A 22,046-nucleotide genomic window follows, 5' to 3' on the forward strand; every position below is an offset into this window, starting at 1 on the left:
GAACCTCAAAACATCACAGTGTCTCTGAGATATGGGTAAATTACTGACTTAATTAGTTCCCATACAGACAGTTAGTTAAACCTGGCTCCAGATGAGCATTCCGGAGTTTTTCCCCTGCCCCTAGGTAGTGCGTAGTCAGACAGGCAGTTACGGTGTAGCTGGAATGGTTGAAGTATCACCTCTCTTTATCGCTGCCCCCTCACCTGAAACATCATTAGTGACTACGCGAGTACTCCGAGCCCGTTTTCATGCCAAAAAAGGTTAACAGGATTCTCTGTCAGTGATGGCAGCCCTCACTGGAGGAAGGATAATGCCCCACTCCTCTCGCAGAAATATTTGTCTCACCATGCTTTCAGTTCATGAGATGATGTTTCCCTGTTGATCAACACCATAAGGTATTTTGCTATGTCAATTTGTATATGTTAATCAGCTTATCGTGTTTGGGTTTGTTTTTTTTGTTTTTTTTTTTTTTTTTTAAAAAGGAAAAAAAAACCCTCATGCCCCCCAGCTGGTCTGAATTCCGCATCTTAGATGATGGGAACAGGAACCCAGTAGGGAGTTTCTCTAGCCAGCTTGCCTGGCGCATGGTTCACTCGGTGGGGTTCCTTTCTGTTAGTCCTTTTCACTCACTTCCATTTCACAGGCATTCAAGAGCTACGTGTACTTTTTTTCCTTCCCCCCCTTGAGTCAAATCACAAAGAAAGCTGCAATCAAGCAAACTTTTCAGACACGCTCTCTGGAGACTGCCACAGTAAGGTTCAAATGGGTTCAAACGAGAATAAAGTGGGACTGGGCAGGAGGAGGACAAGCAGATTTGGAGGTAAAATTGAGCAAATCAGACAGTAGAAAGTTTCAAAAGTTCTTGGAAGGCAAATGGTTATAAAAGTGCTAAAAAGGAAAGCCTGGTTACAAGAGAAGAAACATGGAGGTCAGGGCGAGTGCAGTTTTGGACAATACATTGGCTCCACTATGGTTTTGAATGAAAGGATAATGATTCACCCTGCTAAAGGATTTGTGCAAGGAACAAGCAGTGGGGAGTAGAGGTTTTTCGGTTCCTAGAAGATTCCCACAATGTTCCTGCCTGATTGTTATTGTCGGATTTGTAAGTATTTCTAGATATAAAGCAGTCAAAGTTACTTCAGCCTGGAAGGGGAGTAGCCCCGCTAGGCACGTATAGATTTTTTTAATTAGATATTCTAGCTGGTGAGATATGTTATATTTTCCAGTGTTTCTTCCTGTTCGCTTCGTGGAGTTCACAAAATGAAAGTCCACCCTTCTGCAAGATTATCCCCAGGTTTCCTAGCCATTTCATAGCAAGTGCTGCGTAGTCATAGAAAAAGAGACAGACTGTTGAGACTCCTTCTCCTCCCCCATCTCTAATCTGATGGGCAGGTGATACCCCATGGGGAACCTGCAGCAATTGCTTCTTGGAAATAACAATATTAGAAAAACACTCGAGTACTTTTAGCCAGTGTTTACTTCAACTTTTTTTTTCCTGCTTATAAAAAGTGTCTATAATGGAGCAGAGTAGGAAACAAGTCATACCACCGTTTGACCACGAGCAAATCTTGCAGAAGCAGGAATTTACCAGTCTCTGGGTTATCGTATAACTGTGCTGTAGAAGAAAAACTAGACCCTCATCACTGCTACGGCCCCCTGACTTCTGCGTGATTGTTTTTCAGGGTACCAGATCTCCTGGGAGGTGTATGGCAGGAACGAATCGCGTCTTGCCCGCACGCTACCCAACACGACGCTGGAGTACAAGATCACGGGGCTGTCGTCTCTCACCACCTACACAATCGAGGTGGCAGCTGTGACCGCCAAAGGGAGCGGATGGGTCACGTCCTCCACCATCTCTTCTGGTGTGCCCCCAGGTTGGTAAAACTCCATGAAACAGATTAAAATGGGCTGATTCTTCATGTTTCTATGTTCCGAAGGTCACAAATCACTTTGGTTCAGTAACAGTAAAAATGGTTGTATTTATAAAGCATTGGCATTCTTCACCACAGCATTAAAATTTTATGTATAGAAGAGTTTAAAACATTAACATGAACACACTTGCAATTTGAAATTATCGGAAAGTTGAGGTTGTTTAATACAAACACAAAAAAGTTGTAGGGATGGCAGAAGGAACGGACAAAGGAATAAAATGGATACAATAGAGAATCTCTTGACATTTACAAAGTAACATAAGAATGAAGCCTGAATCCATTCAAAAAGTGTTGCTTTGGGGGAAAAATAGAGTCTGGATGCTGTTAAAAGGGAAGGGGTTTTCCATTTATAAGTAGTATAACTTATGTCGCCTATGAGAGGACATTTGTCCAATGAAACTAAAATCTTACTTACAAGATTCGGGAGTTGTGGCCTGAGAAAGATTTGGGGGGAGGTACTGCCTTGCCTGGGTTACCATCTGGGCACCTGTACACTTAGCCTTTTTGCATTTTGTTTTTAAAATTGTGCACTCTTCCTCCTCCGGTATAGAAAGCAAACTAAAAAGCCGATTCTTCCCTCAAACAAGCAGTTTCAGTTAATTTATAGGTTATACAAGTAGAATTTTGCAAAGTGGAGCAGTTAGTGTACATCACTGATGGTAATCCAGTTGTTCCCTTTTCCGGTATTTTTGAACTTTTCTGTATGTCTCGAAGTATGCTTGCCTTTCTTTTCCCTAATCATAGGTAATTGTGACAAGCTGTAGACTAAATCAATGCCAAGCTCGCTGTTGTTAGCCAGATAACAGCATTATCCTGCTTGGGCAGGGTTAGTTTATCGATCATAGTTCCCACAAATGTGAAGTAAGACTCAAGAAATAGCATGTATTCGTGCATACGTGAAATATATGCCAAAAAGATGCCCGTTTTTTGCCTGTTGCATTTGCACATAGTACAACATTACGAATGATTACCGATGATAGTACTAATTTCCATTACTTATGAAAGCGGGTACTATTGGGAATTTATTCTAAACAATCTATATTTAACTTGTTTGCTGGGCTCGCTTTTGTTGATAATTCAGATAATATTAAAAATGTAAATGTCCCTATAAGCTTAGCTGATGTGAGGCAAAGATCTGATTGCGGCTGCAGATTTTTCCCCGTAGAAGGTCACCGACGTCATTCAGGCATCAGAAATGCCCTCCAAACCCCATCTATTATAACAAAATCTTCCCCATAGACTACCCCAAAATTTGAATCTGTTCCTGTTGTTATTACTTCTTAAAGTACATACAACTTTAACGTAAGTAAAAATTATTGTCATTTAATTCTGGAGAAACAGAAGTACAGTGGAATAAGGTGACTTGGCAAGTGACTGGCAGATCTGGAGCCGGGAAGCACCTTCCCCCTGAGCCACCATGCTTTGTCGGTTATTCTAAAATAGTAGCTGTAATGCTGGAGATGGGCTCTTTCTTTTCTCGTTTGATCTGTAAAAATGTGGTGCCCGCTCAGAGCAGCTGCAGGAGTAATGCTGTATGTAATACTCTGCCAAAAAGAAAAAAAAAAACCAACCACACAGTTATTTGATCCATTATAACCGTTACCAAAGTATTTTATATGCTGAAATACTGAACGTCGACCTGTGTTACTGGGACATAGACACAGAGCACTTCCACCTCTCATTTATGTTTCTGTTTCTTCAGAACTTCCTGGTGCTCCATCCAACCTGGTGATCTCCAACATCAGCCCTCGCTCTGCCACGCTGCAGTTCCGGCCGGGGTACGACGGCAAAACATCCATCTCCAAGTGGATAGTCGAAGGCCAGGTATGTTCCCGACAAAAAGCTCTAAATGAGGTTTCTGAGGGGTTAAAAAGGGTCTAAATAGTGAATTGCTGTTTGTTTGCAGTTTTTGTTTGGCTTTGGATGAAAGCTCTCCAGTAAATGGCCTGGTGGTAGCTGTTCGGGGGGGTCCTGGAAAGGTTGGAATGCAAGGGAGCCGGAGGGGCTTAGCTGAGAAGTGTCCGTGCGGTGGCCAGGGAGAAAAGGGTCGTATGAATGCTGTAACTTCTGTTCACAGAAAGAAAAATATGATATATAATATATATGTGTGAGAAAGCTTAATCTTTAAATAATTCACATGGATTTTTTGTAAGGCAGCTGTGGTTATGTACAGAAGAACACCAGATGCATCATAAGCAACACATACAGCAGAGCATGAGTCCATCCATTTATTTAAAAGGGGGTTTGAAACTGTGTTTAGGTTCTGTTAGTTGTATTTTCAAACCAGATGCAAACCTCGAATTGTTATCTCACAGAGTCAGAAGTATAGGAAGAACTGGACTGAACAGTAAAGACACCCTTCTTCATGAAACTGAGTGTATTTTTCTCTCTCGTAATGGAATATACTGAGGGTTTCTACCCAGGCCTCGAGATATAAAACCGATGAATTCTCTTCTTCCTCAGCTTTAAACAATATCCCTCTTTCTGCTGTCATTATGCCTTGGAGGAGTTATATATTCCTCATTTGTTCTCCTGACAGATGAGCTTTGCTTCTTCCTTTCCACCCACAGATCTTTATAAATAATATAATCTGTTTTTAAGACCAAATGTTGGACTTCTTAAATCACCGCACCACTTAGACATGTTGATACAATCACTTCACTGGGTAATGAGATTGTTGTGAACAAGTTGGTACATTTTGTACGGTTTACATACACATTATTGCATATTACAGAAGGAAACACCGAAATCCTGTAATATGGTGGCTTGGCACATTCCGAGAAGCATTTTTGTGCTGCAGCGCCACATTGATATTGCTAGGAGTTTGTCAGTTCTTTCATCCCAGGAGCTGCAGAACGCCACTGAAGTGAAATAAATTTGAATGCTTGAAAACCGCAGTGATAATTACCAGGAAGTTCATCTGCATTCTTGAAGAGCCCCAGGTACAATTAGTGATTGAGGGGTCCATGGTGTGCAGGGATGGGGGGGAGGACCTCTCTTTTTCACAAATCCTCATCAACATCTTACGTGTCAGGGGTTAGTGGTTCTGATAGATCCCGGATCCCGGAATATTTGCTCCGTATGGCGAAGGAGCACAGCCAAAGTCTTTGCGGAGTCTGCACGGTTCTTTTCAGCCTACAAGTTTCTTCTGCACCATACCTCGCTGGTTAGCTTTGGCGCAACAAGAAATGTTGTTCCAAGCGGATTTCATTTAAAAAATAAAAAAATCAAAAAATCTGGCTCAGGTGGTTAACAAAAATCTCTTCAGGTATGCAGAGGAATTGGTGACTCCTTAAGGATAGAGCAAATCCTGTTTCCAGGTTGACAGCTGCGTATAATCCTTTGTTCACAGCCCCTTTCTGCCAGCACTCCACTCGAACTCTCGTTCTCTCTTAACGTGCAATTTCACAGCACCTTTAGCCAATCTAAATCGGAGCTCTCACTGTCCTGCTCCCGTTCCCTCTCCTTGCGCCCTTCGCACGTACCGAGACTTTCTTACTCCTGCCTTCCACATGCACTGATCATGGCATGATCAGACCCGGAGCTGCTACGAGACCTGATCCAGCCAAGAAGGGAACGAGTTTCAGAGAGCTCGGCCGCCCGCAGAGGCTGCGTGTGGTCGGAAGAGCTCCATCCCAGGGGAGGGGAGGGGAGGGGACCGTGGCTGCGGGAGCAGAGATGAGGGCAGGGACGTCTCCCTCCTGACTTGGATTTGGCTGCCGTGGACCTGCCCTCTGGACCGCAGGGGTTTTTCTGCCTACCTTTGAAAGACACACGAACTTTCACAAACCAGCTGCCGGTGACACCCCAGTGTTCACTTAGGCCTTTCATGTCATTTTTGTTCCCAGCAGCGATACGTCTGCGCTGGAACGCAGGCTGCTGTTGCAACATCGGTATTTTAGCGTAGACAACCATAATTGTTCCTTAAAACTATGTTAGATCGAAGGGCGGTGGTTACGCCCACCTGCAACAGTACTTTCTAAACAGAAATATAGCGAGGCTTTTTTCCTTCTGGATCTTTCATTCACTGGCCCGTGTGCAGCTTTTAATAGCACCGTTAATTGCTTCATGCCTTAGCATTAAATTAAAAGCCACTTAAGGCATGGTTTTGCATACTGTGATTTTAAAACAGGTGGTATTGCGGAGTGATAGGATCACATTTAACTATAAACCACTAATCTGTATATTCTTAGTGTACTTTGCAATTAATCAGTTGAATTAGAGAATAAAGATTCTGTCCAAGCAGGTGCAGGGACTACATCTCCACCCATTCCTAGATTTTTTGACCATTGGCCTTTCTGAAGGTTTGCACCAAGGTGCAGAGAAGCTGAAAACAGATAATAGTTTGGGAAAAAAAAAATGTTGTGGTGTACTAAGACCTTGTAGAGCTTGATCTGTCCTGGAAGAAGGAGAACTAGGTCCATGTCCCTACCCAGGGCTGTGCTGCTGCTGTCGGTGGCTTCAGGACAAAGCGTTTTACTGTCGTGCACTTCATCTATGTCCCACTCGATTTGTACGGCTGGGGGATGGCTTTGCGTTGGACATCCCTGACATACCGTGTCTTCTCTTCCGTCTCTACTGGGAGTACACCCTTCAGTCTGAATTTCTGATCCTTACAGACAAACTACTTTATATTCGCACACACAAACAAGCTGCCACCAACATATTTTTTCTTCTTTGTGCCTTTATGTGGGCACAAAGCTTCCTTGATAAGGGCAGGTCTAGAAAATGTGCCAAGTATTGCGTTTTGGCTAAGTGCCATTTCTGAAGCCTGATGCTTCATGAACAATTTGGATGAAAAACACAGCTGGGAATTCCGGTTGACGTGAAATTTTGTACATCTGGCCTTGGCTTCTGCTTTTTGTGCTGGGGTGTAAATTCACAGGAACTAATTCTCAATTATGTCAATGAACATGAGAAGGAGAATCAGGTCTTTAAGACTTTAATGTTGGTAGATACTGAAATATCAAGCGTTAAAAATCCCATTTCTCTGTTTCTAGTGAAGCTACATTGTGTTCTTCTGAAGGGATTTCTTAAAAATCACGAGGCTGTTTTATTTCTGTCTTTCCATCTACACTCAGAGGACTGGAGGAAACTAGATCTCTAAACAGGGAACTACAAAAAAGTACCAATGCTAGTTAAAAAATATTTCCTCCGATGTTGTTTTTCCATTACATACAGTATAATCTAAAGAGAAGAGGGTCGAATGTAATATAAAGGTTCCGCTGACACTTGTTCAGAAGGACCAGCAGTAACTGTCTTGTGGGGTTGACACTCATAGGTAACATGTTCACCCCCAACGAATTTCAGTAAATCCTTCCAATCACCCTGTACTCTCAGGTGCAGTTAGAGTACATATTGCGGACATTTTTTCTGGCAATTCGCAACCAGGAACGGCACTGAATCCCTGCTGGTGGTCCCGTGGTTTTGCGTTCGCACTCTCTATCTGCTGCGGTCCAGTTTCAGCTTTCTCATGCTGGATTTTCCCAGGTTTTTGTTGGGAAAAGTACATAAATGACATTCACCATGACTTGGTGGGTGCTTGGTCTACAGCACCAAGCTTTCCAGAGGGTGGCTAGAGAAGCTGGGCCAAGCTCTGCTGAGTTTGGTGTGTGTTTCTGGTGATCAGTGTCACTGTGCAGACGGCAGAAGACCTGTGGAATGGCTGGAGGCCACTTACGAAGAGGTGTTGCAAGTCATGGAGCCAGGAGTATATGGGCTACTACAGAGAGGTTTTGCTTATAGCCTTTCTGCTCTTTTTAGAGAGGTTTTATATGAATATCCTAGTGAGAAGTAGCAGGGTTTCAAAGTAGTGAAACCTTTAAGGTATTATCACTGTGTTCACTTGTAAAGCTCTGAGTTGGGAAAGATGTCGTAACTTTAACCATGAATTTATCTGGTTTTGTGGGTTAAGTCAGTGACCCAGATAGGATTCATCCATTGTACAAGGTGATTCTCTTGGTGTCATTTTTACTTCGGAGCTGGTAAATAAAGTGTCTGAAACTCTGACAATTTTATGCTTTTGCCAATCTTTAAATCAAAAATGGCTGAATCGATTTAAGGATTTTGTAAGAAAAAAGATTGCACCCAGGCTGACATCCTGTGAACCGAATTTCTCCCAAAGCGATTTCAAATGTGTGAGTTATGGACCTCTATAATGAAAACTCTGACATATCTTGAACTATAGTAGAACACAGGGTGCCTCTCTAATGTGCAGAAACATTGTGTTTTCCTTTCCTGCAGTTAGTACTTCCTAACTGTTCAAAATTTTGCAAGCATTGCTGTCTTATACAAAATATCACAGCAAATGACTTTTTTCATTCCAAATTTTAATTATTTTTGGTTTCTTTTAAGTCAAAATTCTGCAACTTTGCACAGATAGTGCATTCCCTCAGAAAACATTAAGTCATTTTATAAAATATGTAATGCTTTCCGTTTTAGAAATGGAGAAACTAATGCATAGAGAAGTAAAGGGTTCTGACATCACTTCCAATATTGGTTTATACTGTCTCATTTCTGTAATAATAAATGAATATGCCCTTTTATTGAATGTAATGCCTTGGGAACAGCTGAGAGATGGGAATGAATATGTGCTGACTTGTGATGGCTGATCGTTATCGAGAATTATGTGGAGTGTCTCGGTGGACATAGGTGTTTTTATTGTGGCAGCCTGGGGCCTCCTGGGGCTTGTGGCCCTATTGTACGGAGAACTGGAGAACTGTTAAGATGCAGAAGGCATTTCTTAAGGAGTTTTTATGCCGACGGTAACAGAAAAGCAGTTGGTGTTCTCATCTGCCTCCTAAAACAATGCACACAAAAATATGTGTGCATCTGTCAACAAACATCCTCCTTGTCTGAAGTTTGCGTGCTCTGTTATCCAAAAAACAGCTACAAGAAAGAAGCCTCCAAATTTATTTTATGCAGAGCGGCTCATGGTGGACTCTCTTGCCCCTCAAAGGACTCTTTTATCCTTACCACTGCCCGTGGTTCTTTTTGCCCCGTGGGAATCCCTTTGTACTCTGATGCTTGAAACTCATACGTTTCCTCTGATCTGACATCAGAGTGTTTCAGCAAAAATAATTTCCTTTTCCTTCAAGAGCCTGAAACTTGGAATCTACTATAGATCTTGTGGAAGTTAAAAATATCGAAGTCCATCACTGACGGTTCTCTTCCAAGACTCATTTGTGAGATTATTGCTAAATAAGTGACACTCGTTTTGAGTAGCAGCGACCTCGAATTGCTTGGCCACACGAGTTCAGAGGTCACGCAGAAGACCCCAGGCTGTTCACCAAGCTATCCCGTAGCCAGTCACCCTTCAGTCCTCTTGCTTTGGAAAAACTCCCCACAACAGAAGCACACTTAAATGATACTACTGATTTCAGTAGAAGATGTAACCCTTTGAGTTAGTTTCTCCTGGCACCAGATCCTGGGAACATTACAAGGTGTTATTCTAACTAAAGCAAGTTCCTGATCTCTTTTTCTTAAAATGTTTTGCTGAAGCACAGAACTATGCCTGTGGCTGCTATTTTTTCTGCTGCCTCTCTATCACTGCCTTTCAGCAGAAAATTAGTCCAAAAGTGGTTAATTGGGACTCTCTGTGCTGCCGTTTGCCCAGGGTCCCCACCTCCCAATACAGGTAGTGGCCACCTGTTTACCAGCTGGTTCCTGAGCTTGGGTACAACCAACGTGCCCAGCTTGGTTGGCAACTGCCATTCCTCGTAGGCTGAACCCATCATTCCTAGCAGGGAAGAGGATTCAAAACCAGAAAGCCATCTCCTGGGATAGCTTTCGAGGGGCTTGCCATAGCCCTGGGCACATAGAACCTTTTGCTGCTTCTCAATCAGTAAAAGATCCTTAATATTTCCACCTTTGTAGCCAGCTGGTAAACGTCTATCTGCAAAGCAGGCGGGGGGTTTTGGACACCTCTCAAGCTTGAGTCAATGTCAATTGTTCACAGCTCTGTGGGCCTCTGGGTCTGGACCATGTGGTCCTTAATGTGTATTAATGACCTGCCTGCTGCTGCGTAACGATTGAAACCTGTGGTCTCTTTTTTCCTTTTTTTTTCTTTTTTTTTGCTATGCAAGAAATATTTTAAAAAGCTCTTACTGTTCTTCCAATACAAAAAGACGACTAACTCACCACTGGAGATTATTTGCAGCCTCCAAAGCACTATGAATTGTTGCTACACAATTACTGCAGCACTGTGAGGTGATGCTGTTAAGAGCAAGGAGTTTTGCAAAAATAAGCATTTACCATAGGCTTTCTACTGTATTAATCAAAAACGCTTTTAATAAAAACTGTTCTATGCTTCCTTGACTGAAATCAACCCTGTCTTCCTTTCTTTGTTTATGTAGGGTTTGGGTTTTTTCTTTAGTCTTTATCATCTCTTTGTTCTCTGGGTTGAGTTTAGGGCCGTGCTCTTGTAGCAAGCAGGCCTGTCTCGACTTGTTTCCTTGAGGCTTCTGCATCCATGGACATTACTAAAATTTCTGGAGCGCAGTTGGGACTGGGAATTTGGAAAGGCCCATAATCTTCACTGACATCTGTTTTGTGTGTTGTTTGGTGTCTGGCACTGCCCTTGATAACCAACAAGACCGAAAGGCCCGTCAAGACTTGTGCAAGCCCATCCCTCCATGAAAGCAGTCCTCTGCTAGGAAGATCCCGGCGCCGCCTTCTCACGGTGCAATGCAGAACTTATTTCTTTGGCCTAATTTTCCTCGTGTCATTTCTTCATGCACAAACATAAATATGCAGCACATCAACTCCTGGGTGAGCAAAGAACTAAAACATCTATAAATAAATCAGGCTGCTTCTCCTGAAGGGGAAAAAAAAAAGGAGTGAACGAAACTTAATTTTCTATTTGAAGTACTTGGGATATGCGAGATACGTTGGGCTACATTGCCTATCGAGTGCTTTGACGGTGTCTATGGCTGTAACTAGTACACAGAACTCGTGAGGGATCTGTTTAAAAAAGATTAAAGGAAATAGCTCTTTACACAGTGGATCGGGAGCTTCTGGAATTTGTTGCCACGGCAGTCTGTGCGAGTAGGTAGTGTCAGTAGGTTGAAAAAGGATTAAGCTTCTTCGTGGATATTAAGTCTGTAAATAGACACTGAAGGGAACAGCTGACTGTGTACCCTCACGTAGCCCTCAGCCGCGACTGTGGGTGCCAGGGTTGGGTGAGGGAATTGGAGTGCAGGTGCTGCCCTTCGTGGTAGGGTCGAAACACCCGAGTAGAAGTGCACGGTGCTAGGGAATTATATCGGGGAGTCTTGGCCAATATCCTCTGGGGTTCGGCACTAGTGAATCTCCAAAGCGAAGCCCAGCCATCTACCACCTCTCTTCTGTCTCTTTCTCCACACTCCTGTGGCTCTTACACAGCCCTGCCAGACTCTGGCCTTTCCATCGTGATCATCTCTTGTTGACTTCCTTTTAAGTCCTGATTCATCTTCATTTTAATCTCCAGAAAGCTGTATGGCAAGTGACGCTCTCAATTCTCATCACCATTTTGTCTCTTCTAACACTGCCGTAGCCAAGGGACTATGTGATTAATTAATACAAAGGATTGCACGTGGAAAAGCCTGGTCTAAGTGCAGACCAGCAGATGAGGTTAAAACACGTTTGTTCATTGACTTTGTTCTTGTTTCTCTGTCTTCATTTCTGTGGCTTTTTGCCTCCGTTGAGACTTACTTGGTATGCATCCGTTCCTGCGAGTTATCATCAAGGCTATTTTTCATTTTGTTATATTACTACTTGATACTTTTGTATTGTGGCAGCGAGATCGGACAGGGTATTAGCGCTCTCATGGCATTTTTCTGGAACAGATCTTATCAGAGGATCCCAGCGAAGTCCCAACAGGTACAAGGAAAGTTGGCTAACTTGGGCTGTGTTGTCGCTTTGCAAATAACTAGTGCCTTGTCACATAAAAGTGAATATTCACTTGACAATATGTATTTAAAAGCATTAGTCCTTCCACTGCGGTGATGACACACATCGCAAAAGAGGTTATATGTATAATTCTTCATATGTATATATGAAGAACTCTCTATGTATAGTCTGCTTTGTGCTCCTTCTTACCTTTCCCATGTGCAGGTTGGTGTACTGGGTGATGAAGAAGAGTGGGTGAGTCTTCGTGAGGTGGAGAATGAACCTGATGCTCAGATGCTGGAGGTACCGAACCTTACTCCTTACACTCACTACAGGTAAGAACAGCAGGTAATTAGCTACAGCATGGAAAAAAAATCAGTAAAGAGCAGCGTGGAACAGGTTTCCTAATCAGAAACAGCTGCCTGTGTTTTATAATCCGAACAAAAGGGAAAAGGTTCTCTGTTTTCACAGTTTATACTTAAAATTACACGTCTGGTATTGTTAATTCTAATTTACGTACAGTACAGTTTGTAACATTTAAATGGAAATCCAAGCGCACAGTGAAATGCTTTTATGAGCAACTGCTGTCCGGCGACTTCCCTCCTCTAAAGGGTGCACCAGCGTAACACCAGTCAGCGACAAATCAATTGTAGTTAAGCTGGTGCAGACTTGTAATTACATATTTACATCAGTTTAAACATCGTTTTATTGATTTAGCTTTTGGTAGCACCACCAGTTAGACGAAACCTTTGTTTATAAGAATTTACCAAGTTAAGCTTAATAGATATATGCAATGCTTAAACTGATTGAAGTGAGCCTACGTTATGGGTGCACCCCAGTTAAACGCCATTGATTTTTAAATCAATTCAGTTCAAGTGATGCGTTGCTTTGGTATAGACAAGATTTAAGAATTTGAGGTACTCGATCCTAATGAAAACTACTTTCATGAAATAGCTTGCCAATGTAAAGGCTGGCTGCAAGGAGATACAGTGGCAAGTGTTAAATCAATTGCTAAAAACTTGTCCCTTTTGCCTTGGCTTGAAGGGCCTTTTAGCCAACCCAGGCACTGTTGTGAGCTAGTAGTAGGTGTAACCAAGTAAAGCTCATAGAATTTACGACTAATTCAGTACCGGTACACTAATTTTTTTCCCTTAGAAGCCTAGGAACATACTGAATTTCTGACAAACTCTCCACTGAAGCGGTTTCCACCTCATCCTCAAGAGCTAAACGTTTTACTAAAAGCTCTCTGAAAAATTCTGAACTCGAGCAGAGCTTTCTGGTGCAGAGGTTTAGGAAAATTATCTTTGGGTGAGAAGATTTTTCTCTCCTAAAGGTGAATCCTTAAAGCTGAACGAGGCAGAGGCGTGAAGAGTGAGGCGCGGGTTGTACCAGAGTTCGGTGCGCAGCGTCCGTGCAAAATAAGACAGACCTGCACCCCGGCAGGGGCAGCTGTGCTGGTTGGATCTGGAACCGTTCACACTTCCAGTTCTCCTCTGATCTTTTTTCGTCATAATTTGTAGACTAAAGCAGCCCCTGGAATTTTGCCTAGCGGTTTTTGTTTGGTTGGGTTTCTTTTTCATTCATGCGTACACAGATATGAGCTTTTTGGGGGTTTTGTGTCGGTGTAGAGCAATTTTAGATGATTTTTGAAAACCTAGAAAGTTGTTGCTAAATGGATTTGCGGTCCTCTGGTCAGCTTTAGTCGTTGCCCACTGAGGAAATACATCATGAGAGCTAATTATCTGACCGCATCATTAGCGGCCAGCTTCTTTTCTGTATTTTGTGCCAGAGTTTGAGAGTGAAATCAAGGACAGTATTTGTTTAATGTGTTTCCTTCAATGCATTTTCTAGGGAGATCAGAGCAGATAAATAAACACTGCTGTGTTGACTGGCTCACCCTTTTTCCAAGCTCGGTCATCAGGTCCAAAAATTAAGTGTTTAGTATGAACAGGTCATATATTTATGTTCAAGTGCTGGATGCCTCTAATTGCTTGTGACGGGCGAGAGTACCCGAAATGTACAGCACGTCTTAATTATTTTGTGCTTCCTGAAAAAAGATTTCTCTAAATCTCTTGTGACCCAATAGGGATTTCTATTGTGGAAGAGATGGTTTTGAGCAGACAGGGTATTTTTTAAAGACGCATATCCATATTAAATAACTTAATCTTTCTTGTGCAGGAAGGCTGAAAATGCAGCACAGGGGAAAATCAGCTTCTTTCAACCAGTAATTGAGGGGAAATGTTATCACTAGCCTATTTTTTATATTGACAGGGAATGAGAATATCCGAAGTTTGATATTTTAATACCTTTCTGGATGTATTGTACAAGCATCGCAAGAGAAAATCACTTACTGTTAGCATAAGCTCATCAGACTTGGTATAATTAACATAAATTTCTCACACAAATACCTAAGTTTCTAATTGACTCTAAGCTAATCTCATTTTCATTTTTTTTAATACCTGAGAGGATCTGAAAGCGGTTACCATAAAGCAGCGAATACAAAGGGGACCTGCATGCAACGACCTTTGCGGAACGTTTAGAAGGACCTAATTTGTATTTTTCCATCTTTTCCCTGTTCTGAAAAGAGAGGTACCATTCGCTGAGCTGTTCCAACACGTGCCCCATCTTTCCTCCCCTCCAGGTTCCGGATGCGGCAGGTGAACGTGGTGGGCGCCAGCCCGCTCAGCCAGCCCTCCCGTGTCATCCAGACGCTGCAGGCCCCCCCGGACGTCGCCCCCGGCAGCGTCACCGTGCGCACGGCCAGCGAGACCAGCCTGTGGCTGCGATGGGTGGTGAGCCGCCAGCGGGGATGGGAGGATTTGGGATGCGGCTGCTTCCCTGGGGGGGTCAGGCCAGCGCTCAGGAACGCCTTTTCCTTGCATTCGGCATGAGGAAAAACAGCAAAATTATTTCCCTTTTCAGAATAGTCGGAAATCTGAGACTTACCTTAAGTGCCTTATTAATCACTTAAATTGCCTACTGACACCACTTCTGCCACTTCATCAGGGGAATATATGCCTGTGTGTAAAACCTTGGCTTTTCAGACCCTCTAGTTCCACAGCCTGGGTCAACGTGTGGGACGGGAATATAATACTTGAGCCAATGTGCAGTTTCCTAGGGCTCAGTTGTTTGCTTTGTACAAAACCATCCCCAGAAGGTTCACACCGGCCATTGGCAACCATCCCGCGGGTCCCGAACAGCTGTGCTTCAAAGGCAGCACAAAGTTTGCACATTGCACTCCTGTAGGAAGATTATATTTGTGTGAAAGGGTGTGGAGTTACGTGATAAAAAGTGGAAAGAAATGATTAATTGCGAAGATGCGGTGATTGATGACATTGTTGTGCCCCTTTGACTGTCTCAGTTACCTGCGGAGTTGCCACGTTGGGATTTATTTGGCAATTAACCGGCTCCAGAATGGTTTTTCTTCTCCCCCGTTAGGCAGAATTTTCCACTGGGGTTACTGTGGTGTGAAGTTGATGAAGCACAGGTTTCCTTTTGCCCAAATGTTAGTTTTTCCATGCATAAACTCATTATGGCTGGAAGTCAAAATCAAGCTAGAAACAGGAGAGTTTTTCTCCCATCAAAAAGGAATGATTCCAGTTTCTCAATGGGACGCTGCGCTTAATTCTGAACCACGAAAGACCAAGCCATCGCACTTGAAGGTGCTGCCTCACTATCCCTAGAAAAAACATGGCAGTTCATTTGATAAGACCCACAAAACTCGCTCGTGGCTTTACCGTGTGAATAACATGCCCACGTTGTTAAACCTTTGCTACTACATCCAGACCTATATATCCTCCATCAAAATTAACTCAGGGCTGCTTTAAGAGACTTTAAAACATCTTTAAGGTTGTGTTCCCTCGCTGTGCTGCCTGGAAGCCTGTTGTTCATGAGTCCAACTGCGCGGGGTTCAAGAGGAGCACCAGCCCCAGCTAAAAATGACCCGATATACCTTTTTCATGCTTAATAACATCAGTATTGGAAAGTGTTTAATCTCTTTGTTCGAGACCTGCAGGTGAACCTGTGTCCCCCTGGGAGCTGGGAATTCCTTCCTTCCTACAGAACAAGGGTCACATTTCTAGCCCTGCTTGCCTGCGGGATACTGTCTTCTAAGCTGTGAAATGCTAATGCGTATCAAACTTTCCCAGTGCTGCAGAAACGAACCATGATGCCATCCGTGGCATCATGGAGTTAGTTTTAGGGGGAAAAAACTCTAAACTTCCTGAAGTAGGCTAATTATTTCATATTTTAATCTCTGAAATTGCTTGGGGAGTTAGAATACTGGAATAAATCTCTGCTGATAAATGAGTAGGCAGAGAGTCAGTAAAGAAAGTAAAAAATGTACGATAAATGAATTTGTCACATGCTTCAGCAATTTATCATTCATTTCCATAATTAATCACAAAGCTCCGAAATATATTGTATTCATATCATCTCCGTTGATACACCCACAGCTAATGGCATAGTTCTGGGAGCATATCAGTTTGGTTCAAAATTAAGGTAAAAGTTAAAAGAAAATTTCAAGCAACACAGAAATGTGGAGATCGTGAAACATGCATAAAACAGGAAATCAGCCTTTTGATCTTTTTTGCCTTCGTATGGCCTTATATGAATTCGGACAACCTTGATATATAGTTTGGAAAGCCCTGGCTATGTCTTCTGTAGAGGAATATTGTGCTTTGCTTTGTGTCGTTTGCCAGCCCCTCCCCGACACGCAGTATAATGGCAATCCAGAGTCGGTGGGGTACAGGATCAAGTTCTGGCGTGTAGACGTGCAGTCTCCCACCCTGGTGAAGGTTATTAATGACCGACTGGAAAGAGAGTACACCATTGAAGATCTGGAGGAGTGGACGGAGTACGAGCTGCAGATCCAGGCTTTCAATGCCATCGGGGCAGGACCGTGGAGCGAAGTAGTGCGAGGTCGCACACGGGAGTCGGGTAAGTCAAAGCACCGTGTCTGCTGGGACGGACACATCCGAGAACTTCAGCATTTTCTGCCCTTTTGTTCAGGGTTTTGTTTGGGGTTTGGGTTTTTGGTTTTTTGCTTGTTTGATCCATTAAATCTAAAATGAATGAAAAAAACACAATCTCTAGAGGCACCGAAGGCGAAAAGACATATAGATGTTTGAGGGAGTCGGTTATTTGTTGTATTCCTACCCTCTTTTGATGTATAAACCTGCAGGTTGGTCATTTAAAGCAAACAAAACAACCTCTCCCCATCCCTGTCCCTGTTTGGCTGCAGTACGGCAGCACAAGGAGAAGCTGCACGCAACCTTCTGGGGCTGAGCAGGTCTCTCGGGCTTCCTCCCCACCCCCACCCCAGTGCCCCATCGCCCCTCATTCGCCCCCTTTCCCTGGCTGCTTCCGGGCTCGGGCGGATTTTCTCACAGTTGTGTTTATCTGAAATTTAATTTCAAGCACCAAATCGTTCTAAAAAGCCACAAGTCATTTTCGAGAGCTGATTACCCATATAGAAATAAAATAATTACCTGAGCTTTTGACGGCCCGTTTTCAAAACTGCCTTCTCAAATTGCGTGCACGAGGCTATGTAGACATGACCTGCACATAGACCCGGAGCACGAGTACTGAATTGTCCATACCAGCACAGAGACTCCGCGCGTCAGAAGCAAGCTCTCAATCTCGGGCACGAGGAAATTATCGTTAGTTTAGGAGCAACAGTGAAGACGGATCTTGAAAAGCTGCTCTCTAGCTGTTCACTTCCACAAAACCTATTTCCAAAGCTACCCTACGTGCACCTGATAAATTAAAATTGATATTGCAAGTGAATAACAGAATGGATGACATATATGGTTTAAAAGCTTAATAACGAAAGCTCTTCGCGAGCTGTATTTATGTAAGGTTCAACACTGGTATTTTTTTCTTGTTCTTTTTTCCTGTTTTGCGTCGTAAATTTTTTTGTTGGAGTTCAATCCTGTGCGTACCCTGCGCTTACAGACACACATTTGCATGTCTGTGCGCTCTGTACCGCGCAGCGTTGCGTGGTGGGAAGCGCGGCCGGATTTGGTCTGCTGCTTCAGATAACTCGCCTTTGAACGAGCCCAGGAGAAGGCTAAACAAAGTCATCGCCCTCCATTAAAGTGTTGCTTTTTGGGAAGTAGTAATTGGAAAGCCGTTGCCAGAGGTACTTTAAACAAGGCGTGCTTGTGCTGGAGTTAGAGATAGCATGACCCAGACAGAATAGTTTTGAAGGGCTCTGTGTCATAATAAAAAGATACCGCATTCTCCACTTTCTCCTTTCCGTTGCTCTTCAAACGCTTCTTTTGAAACGTAGTAAATACTAAGATTAAGTGATCTCATAAAACCTTAGGATTATAGTGCTCTTGCTCAGCATCTAAAGATCAGAGGTTACGTGTGTGTTTGGCATTTTCTCTTGGAGTATTAAAAGAAGGTTGACTTGAAACTGATTGTAGGAGGCACACAGAAACCGGGATCAAAATAACACAAAGCTGTGATCTAGGCCATAAGGACTCATTTGTTTTTTTTCATGTGTTTTCTTTGATACTAACATCTGATTTCTTGAATAGAGCGAGTCAGGGCTCAGACTTGTGGCTGTATCTTCTTAGATTTAGAATACACAAGAAGCGCTGGCGTAGCGTCAGGCTGCGTGAGAGAGCTTCAGGCACTCTGCAATTAACCCGTATGCACAGACAAACGGGGTTAAAATGCAAATAAAAGATACCTAAAGACAGAGAGAGAAAGGTCAAAGCATGTTTAGGTCTGTCTTCTGAACTGTGAGGAGAATTCTATTTATCGCTTATGTTTTCAAAGTATTTAAAAGCAGGTGTCCTAAATATTTCTTTTTCCGTTTTGTGGATACAGAGTTTTCCCTGGTGCTGCAGATTGGAAACACCCCTCGCAGCTGGCCAGAGGTGGCTTGGCCAGGATCGTGTGGCGCTTCATTGGCAGAACTCAGGGTTCCGTGTTTTACACCATCCAAGGAGCCGAAGGAATTAGAGCCCGGGCACTAAATCAGCTCGTGGTACCTACTGAGAGTGCGGCCACGGGAGTCCAAAATAAAGCTGGACTTGAGCACTTCTGTTCATTCTAGGATCATACCACTAACAGCTGAGCGCACATCTTGAAACCAATGAAACCATGAGAGAATAAATAATGCTGTAGCTTTTGGTAGCCCAGGCTTGAAAAACAGTTGGGCAAACCTAAAATGAAAATCTGGGATAAGGTCGCAAGCAGCTGATGGAGCGAGGTGAATTAGGATTTTTAAACAGGACAAGTTTTATCAATCCAAGATGTTTTTATGTTGTTAGAAATCATATAACTCATTAAATTTTACAGCGTAAAATAACTGCAGAGTTACGAGCTCAGTTTCCACTCAATAAATTGGCAACAATAGTAGGTACAACACAGAGAAAGCAAGAAAATGCGAAGACCTCTAATGTGTTAGAACAACCTTGACAGGGCGGCTTCCTTGTAGATACAGACTCTCTTATTTTCAAACAGTTCATCTCAAATGCACCTAACCCAGTGCCTTAATATTTTCGGGGCTCCTAATATTCAGCTACGTGGATGCGTACACTTGTCTTACAAAACCAGCCCCGGTAGAAGCACGGTCACGTATCTATGGCAAGGATCAATCTCTTGATGTTTCAGAGGCTGACCTTCATGAAGCAGTTACTGCGGCATGATAAAGCATCGCTTGATAATTCAGATGCGGTCCAATGTCACTGCAGCGATTCGTCAGTTTATACAGGCTGAGAATTTGGCCTGCGGTATCTAATTTTATAGGCAAAATGGTTGTGTACTGCAGCTATGCTACTTTTGCCACGAACCTTGCTCTAAATTTGCACTCCTTAATTGACGGCAGATGTACAGTATACCAGCCTAATTTGTACTTTCAAAAAACACTAATGGATGTTCAGCTAAAATGAGCTGCAAAAGTGGAGAGAACCGCCGCATCCCACTATCCAGCTTTCTTAGAAAGCCGGAATACAAGCTAGCTTATTAAAAGCTGCTTTTGGCCCAGTTAGAGACATAAAACAACATCATTTGCTGTATATCAAATACAGCTATGTCAGATGTAGAAAGAGGATGCACGATCTTCGATGCCAACAGAGATAACCTTAAAAACTTGAGTTCTCATTGAAGTTCCAGTGCAAAGTGCCAGTAACTCGCTAATTTCCTTCGTTTGATCTTTTAAAGTACACGGTGCGGCTGGCAGTTTGCTGGATTAGCTCATCGTTTAGTTGCAGTGTTTCCGGTTCGTTTCGTTAAAGCCCTGAGAATCTTTTGGACGCTGTTGCTTGGCTTCTGTACTGTTCTTGGGGGTTACTAATGAGAACTCGGCTTTGGAGCTTAGAACAAAGTCTTCAGTGCAACAGTTGAGGAAACCAGCGTTAGAGAAGGGAGCTTGCAGGGGAAAGAGGGATCTCTCTTAAGCCACTAATTAGTCTTAGCAAACTATAATTTCTTTGAATCAGGATATCCTGAGAGAGGAGAGGGGTCGGAGAAATGAAGGTTACGTTTCATTTTGTTCTTAAAGGGTCGAGCAAAGTCTGTTACTTGATAAAAGACTGGCAACGATAAGATCCACAGTATCGGTTACAGGTGCTGTGTTCATACGTCCGTATTAGAATAAAAATCTCAAAACCAGTATGAGAACGGGAGAATTGAAGCGCGCTCAATGAACGCGAGTATTTTTGCCATTTAGGCATTGGGCTCGGATTCCTTTCCAGGGAGAGGGGACATTTAGCTGCTCTGGCTGTCGCTGGGAATTAAGAGGAGTCTAAATAATCTATAAAATCTAATAAATCTTCAGATAGCCCATTCTCTCCTTTGTTAGCTTTCGAGTCCCGTCCCCCCCCAGCAGCGGGATCCCACACACACCTCAAAGCAGTTGGTGCACGCGGGGCCAGCCCGGGCACAGCCTCCAGCCTTTGTCGGTTCGGGAACTCTCGTGGCTGCCGATCAAAGAGGAAAAGAAATATTTGTAAAATAATAAAGAAACTTTTTTTTTTTTTTTTGCTCTCTTGAAAGGCTTCAAACCAGATAAAATAAAAATAAATGTGGCTGGAAAAGGCTGCTTTCCTCTACGCATTCTGGTTTCCTGCGACCCACCTCCACCCTTTCTCTCTCCAGAAGTGATTCATGGGGGAGTAGGTCTTTGTGAAGATCTACCGATAAAGTTATGGCAGCTATCCAAAGACATTCATGGCTCCTGGCAATCTATTTTCCTTTAACATAATTATATCCTTGTGGGGGATAAATCTAGGAGAAGATTTTTTTAAAAAAAAGGCACTTCAGCGTTGGAGGGGAAAAAAAAATTGGATTTTTGTCTGCTGCCGTGTTGTGAGATGGTGCTCTGTTTCTCGTGTCCCAAATAATTGGTAACAGGGAAATTGTTTCAGAAATGACTATCTCTGCGGTTAACCTTGAGTGCACAAGGGTGGGGGGCGATGCGTTTTTGGTTGGACTTTTTTTTTTCCCAATTTATATTAATTCTGGTGTCATACTCATTATCTCGTTCGTGTTGCTAGGAGCTTCAGGAGCTCGCCTTCAAAACAGCAGATCTGTTCTTTCATTCGGACAGCCAGGAAAGCGTTACTTTTTGGCAGAGATTTGTGCTCCTTTTTGTGATGCATTCAGGACCTAATCAAGCCTTACTGTCCATAAGCGCTTGTGTAACACAACTCGGTGAAATGTTCTCTCGAGGCCTGACAGGTGTATCATGCCTTAGGAAAGATTGTACCCTTCAGACGTTGGAAATGCCACAGGGAAAAAAAGAAAAAAAAAACACCAACAGAAAATGCAAAAGGGCAGCGTAAAATGTGAACTCTTAAAAATAGCCTCAAATTCTGCTTGTGTAACACGGCATGCTATTAAGCTTGTCCACAAAAGCTCGCAGTTGTGTGGTTGTTCTGCGGCGGTTAGTGTTTTAATGGCATGAGAAAATGCAAGTTTGCTCTTCTCTCGAGTCAGAGAAAATTACAGTGTTCCTGTGCCATCAGTTCTAATGATGTTTCTAGTTTCATAAGAGCCAATTTTGCGACATAAATGAAATAGGCATATCTTTCATTTACACCGTATCAGTCCCTGAAAATACACCTTGCGTTAATGTATCTGTCTATAATTGATGTATTACAAATGCTGAGCACTGTCACATAATCAAAAGTCTTAGAGGTTAAAGAACTTCTCACTGAACTGGGAGTGCAATCCAGTGCTTGAAATTATTGCTAACTCTAGACAAGATGCTATAATTTCCTTTCAGATAAT

At 43.0% G+C, this 22,046-nt stretch overlaps 1 protein-coding gene across 4 annotated transcripts in view; it reads left to right on the plus strand.

Moving 5' to 3' along the window:
• SDK1 (sidekick cell adhesion molecule 1) overlaps positions 1-22,046 on the plus strand; it is a 405,671-nt gene that overhangs the window by 310,639 nt on the left and 72,986 nt on the right. For all 4 annotated transcript variants that reach the window (XM_074596464.1, XM_074596462.1, XM_074596465.1 and 1 more), the window contains exons 22-26: positions 1,683-1,874; positions 3,634-3,755; positions 12,024-12,133; positions 14,440-14,590; positions 16,499-16,736. In XM_074596464.1, coding sequence (XP_074452565.1) covers positions 1,683-1,874; positions 3,634-3,755; positions 12,024-12,133; positions 14,440-14,590; positions 16,499-16,736 — 813 coding nt within the window. The remainder of the gene's footprint in view (positions 1-1,682; positions 1,875-3,633; positions 3,756-12,023; positions 12,134-14,439; positions 14,591-16,498; positions 16,737-22,046) is intronic.

The sequence above is a fragment of the Larus michahellis genome, chromosome 8, assembly GCF_964199755.1.
Source record: "Larus michahellis chromosome 8, bLarMic1.1, whole genome shotgun sequence".
In the NCBI taxonomy this organism is placed as follows: domain Eukaryota; kingdom Metazoa; phylum Chordata; class Aves; order Charadriiformes; family Laridae; genus Larus; species Larus michahellis.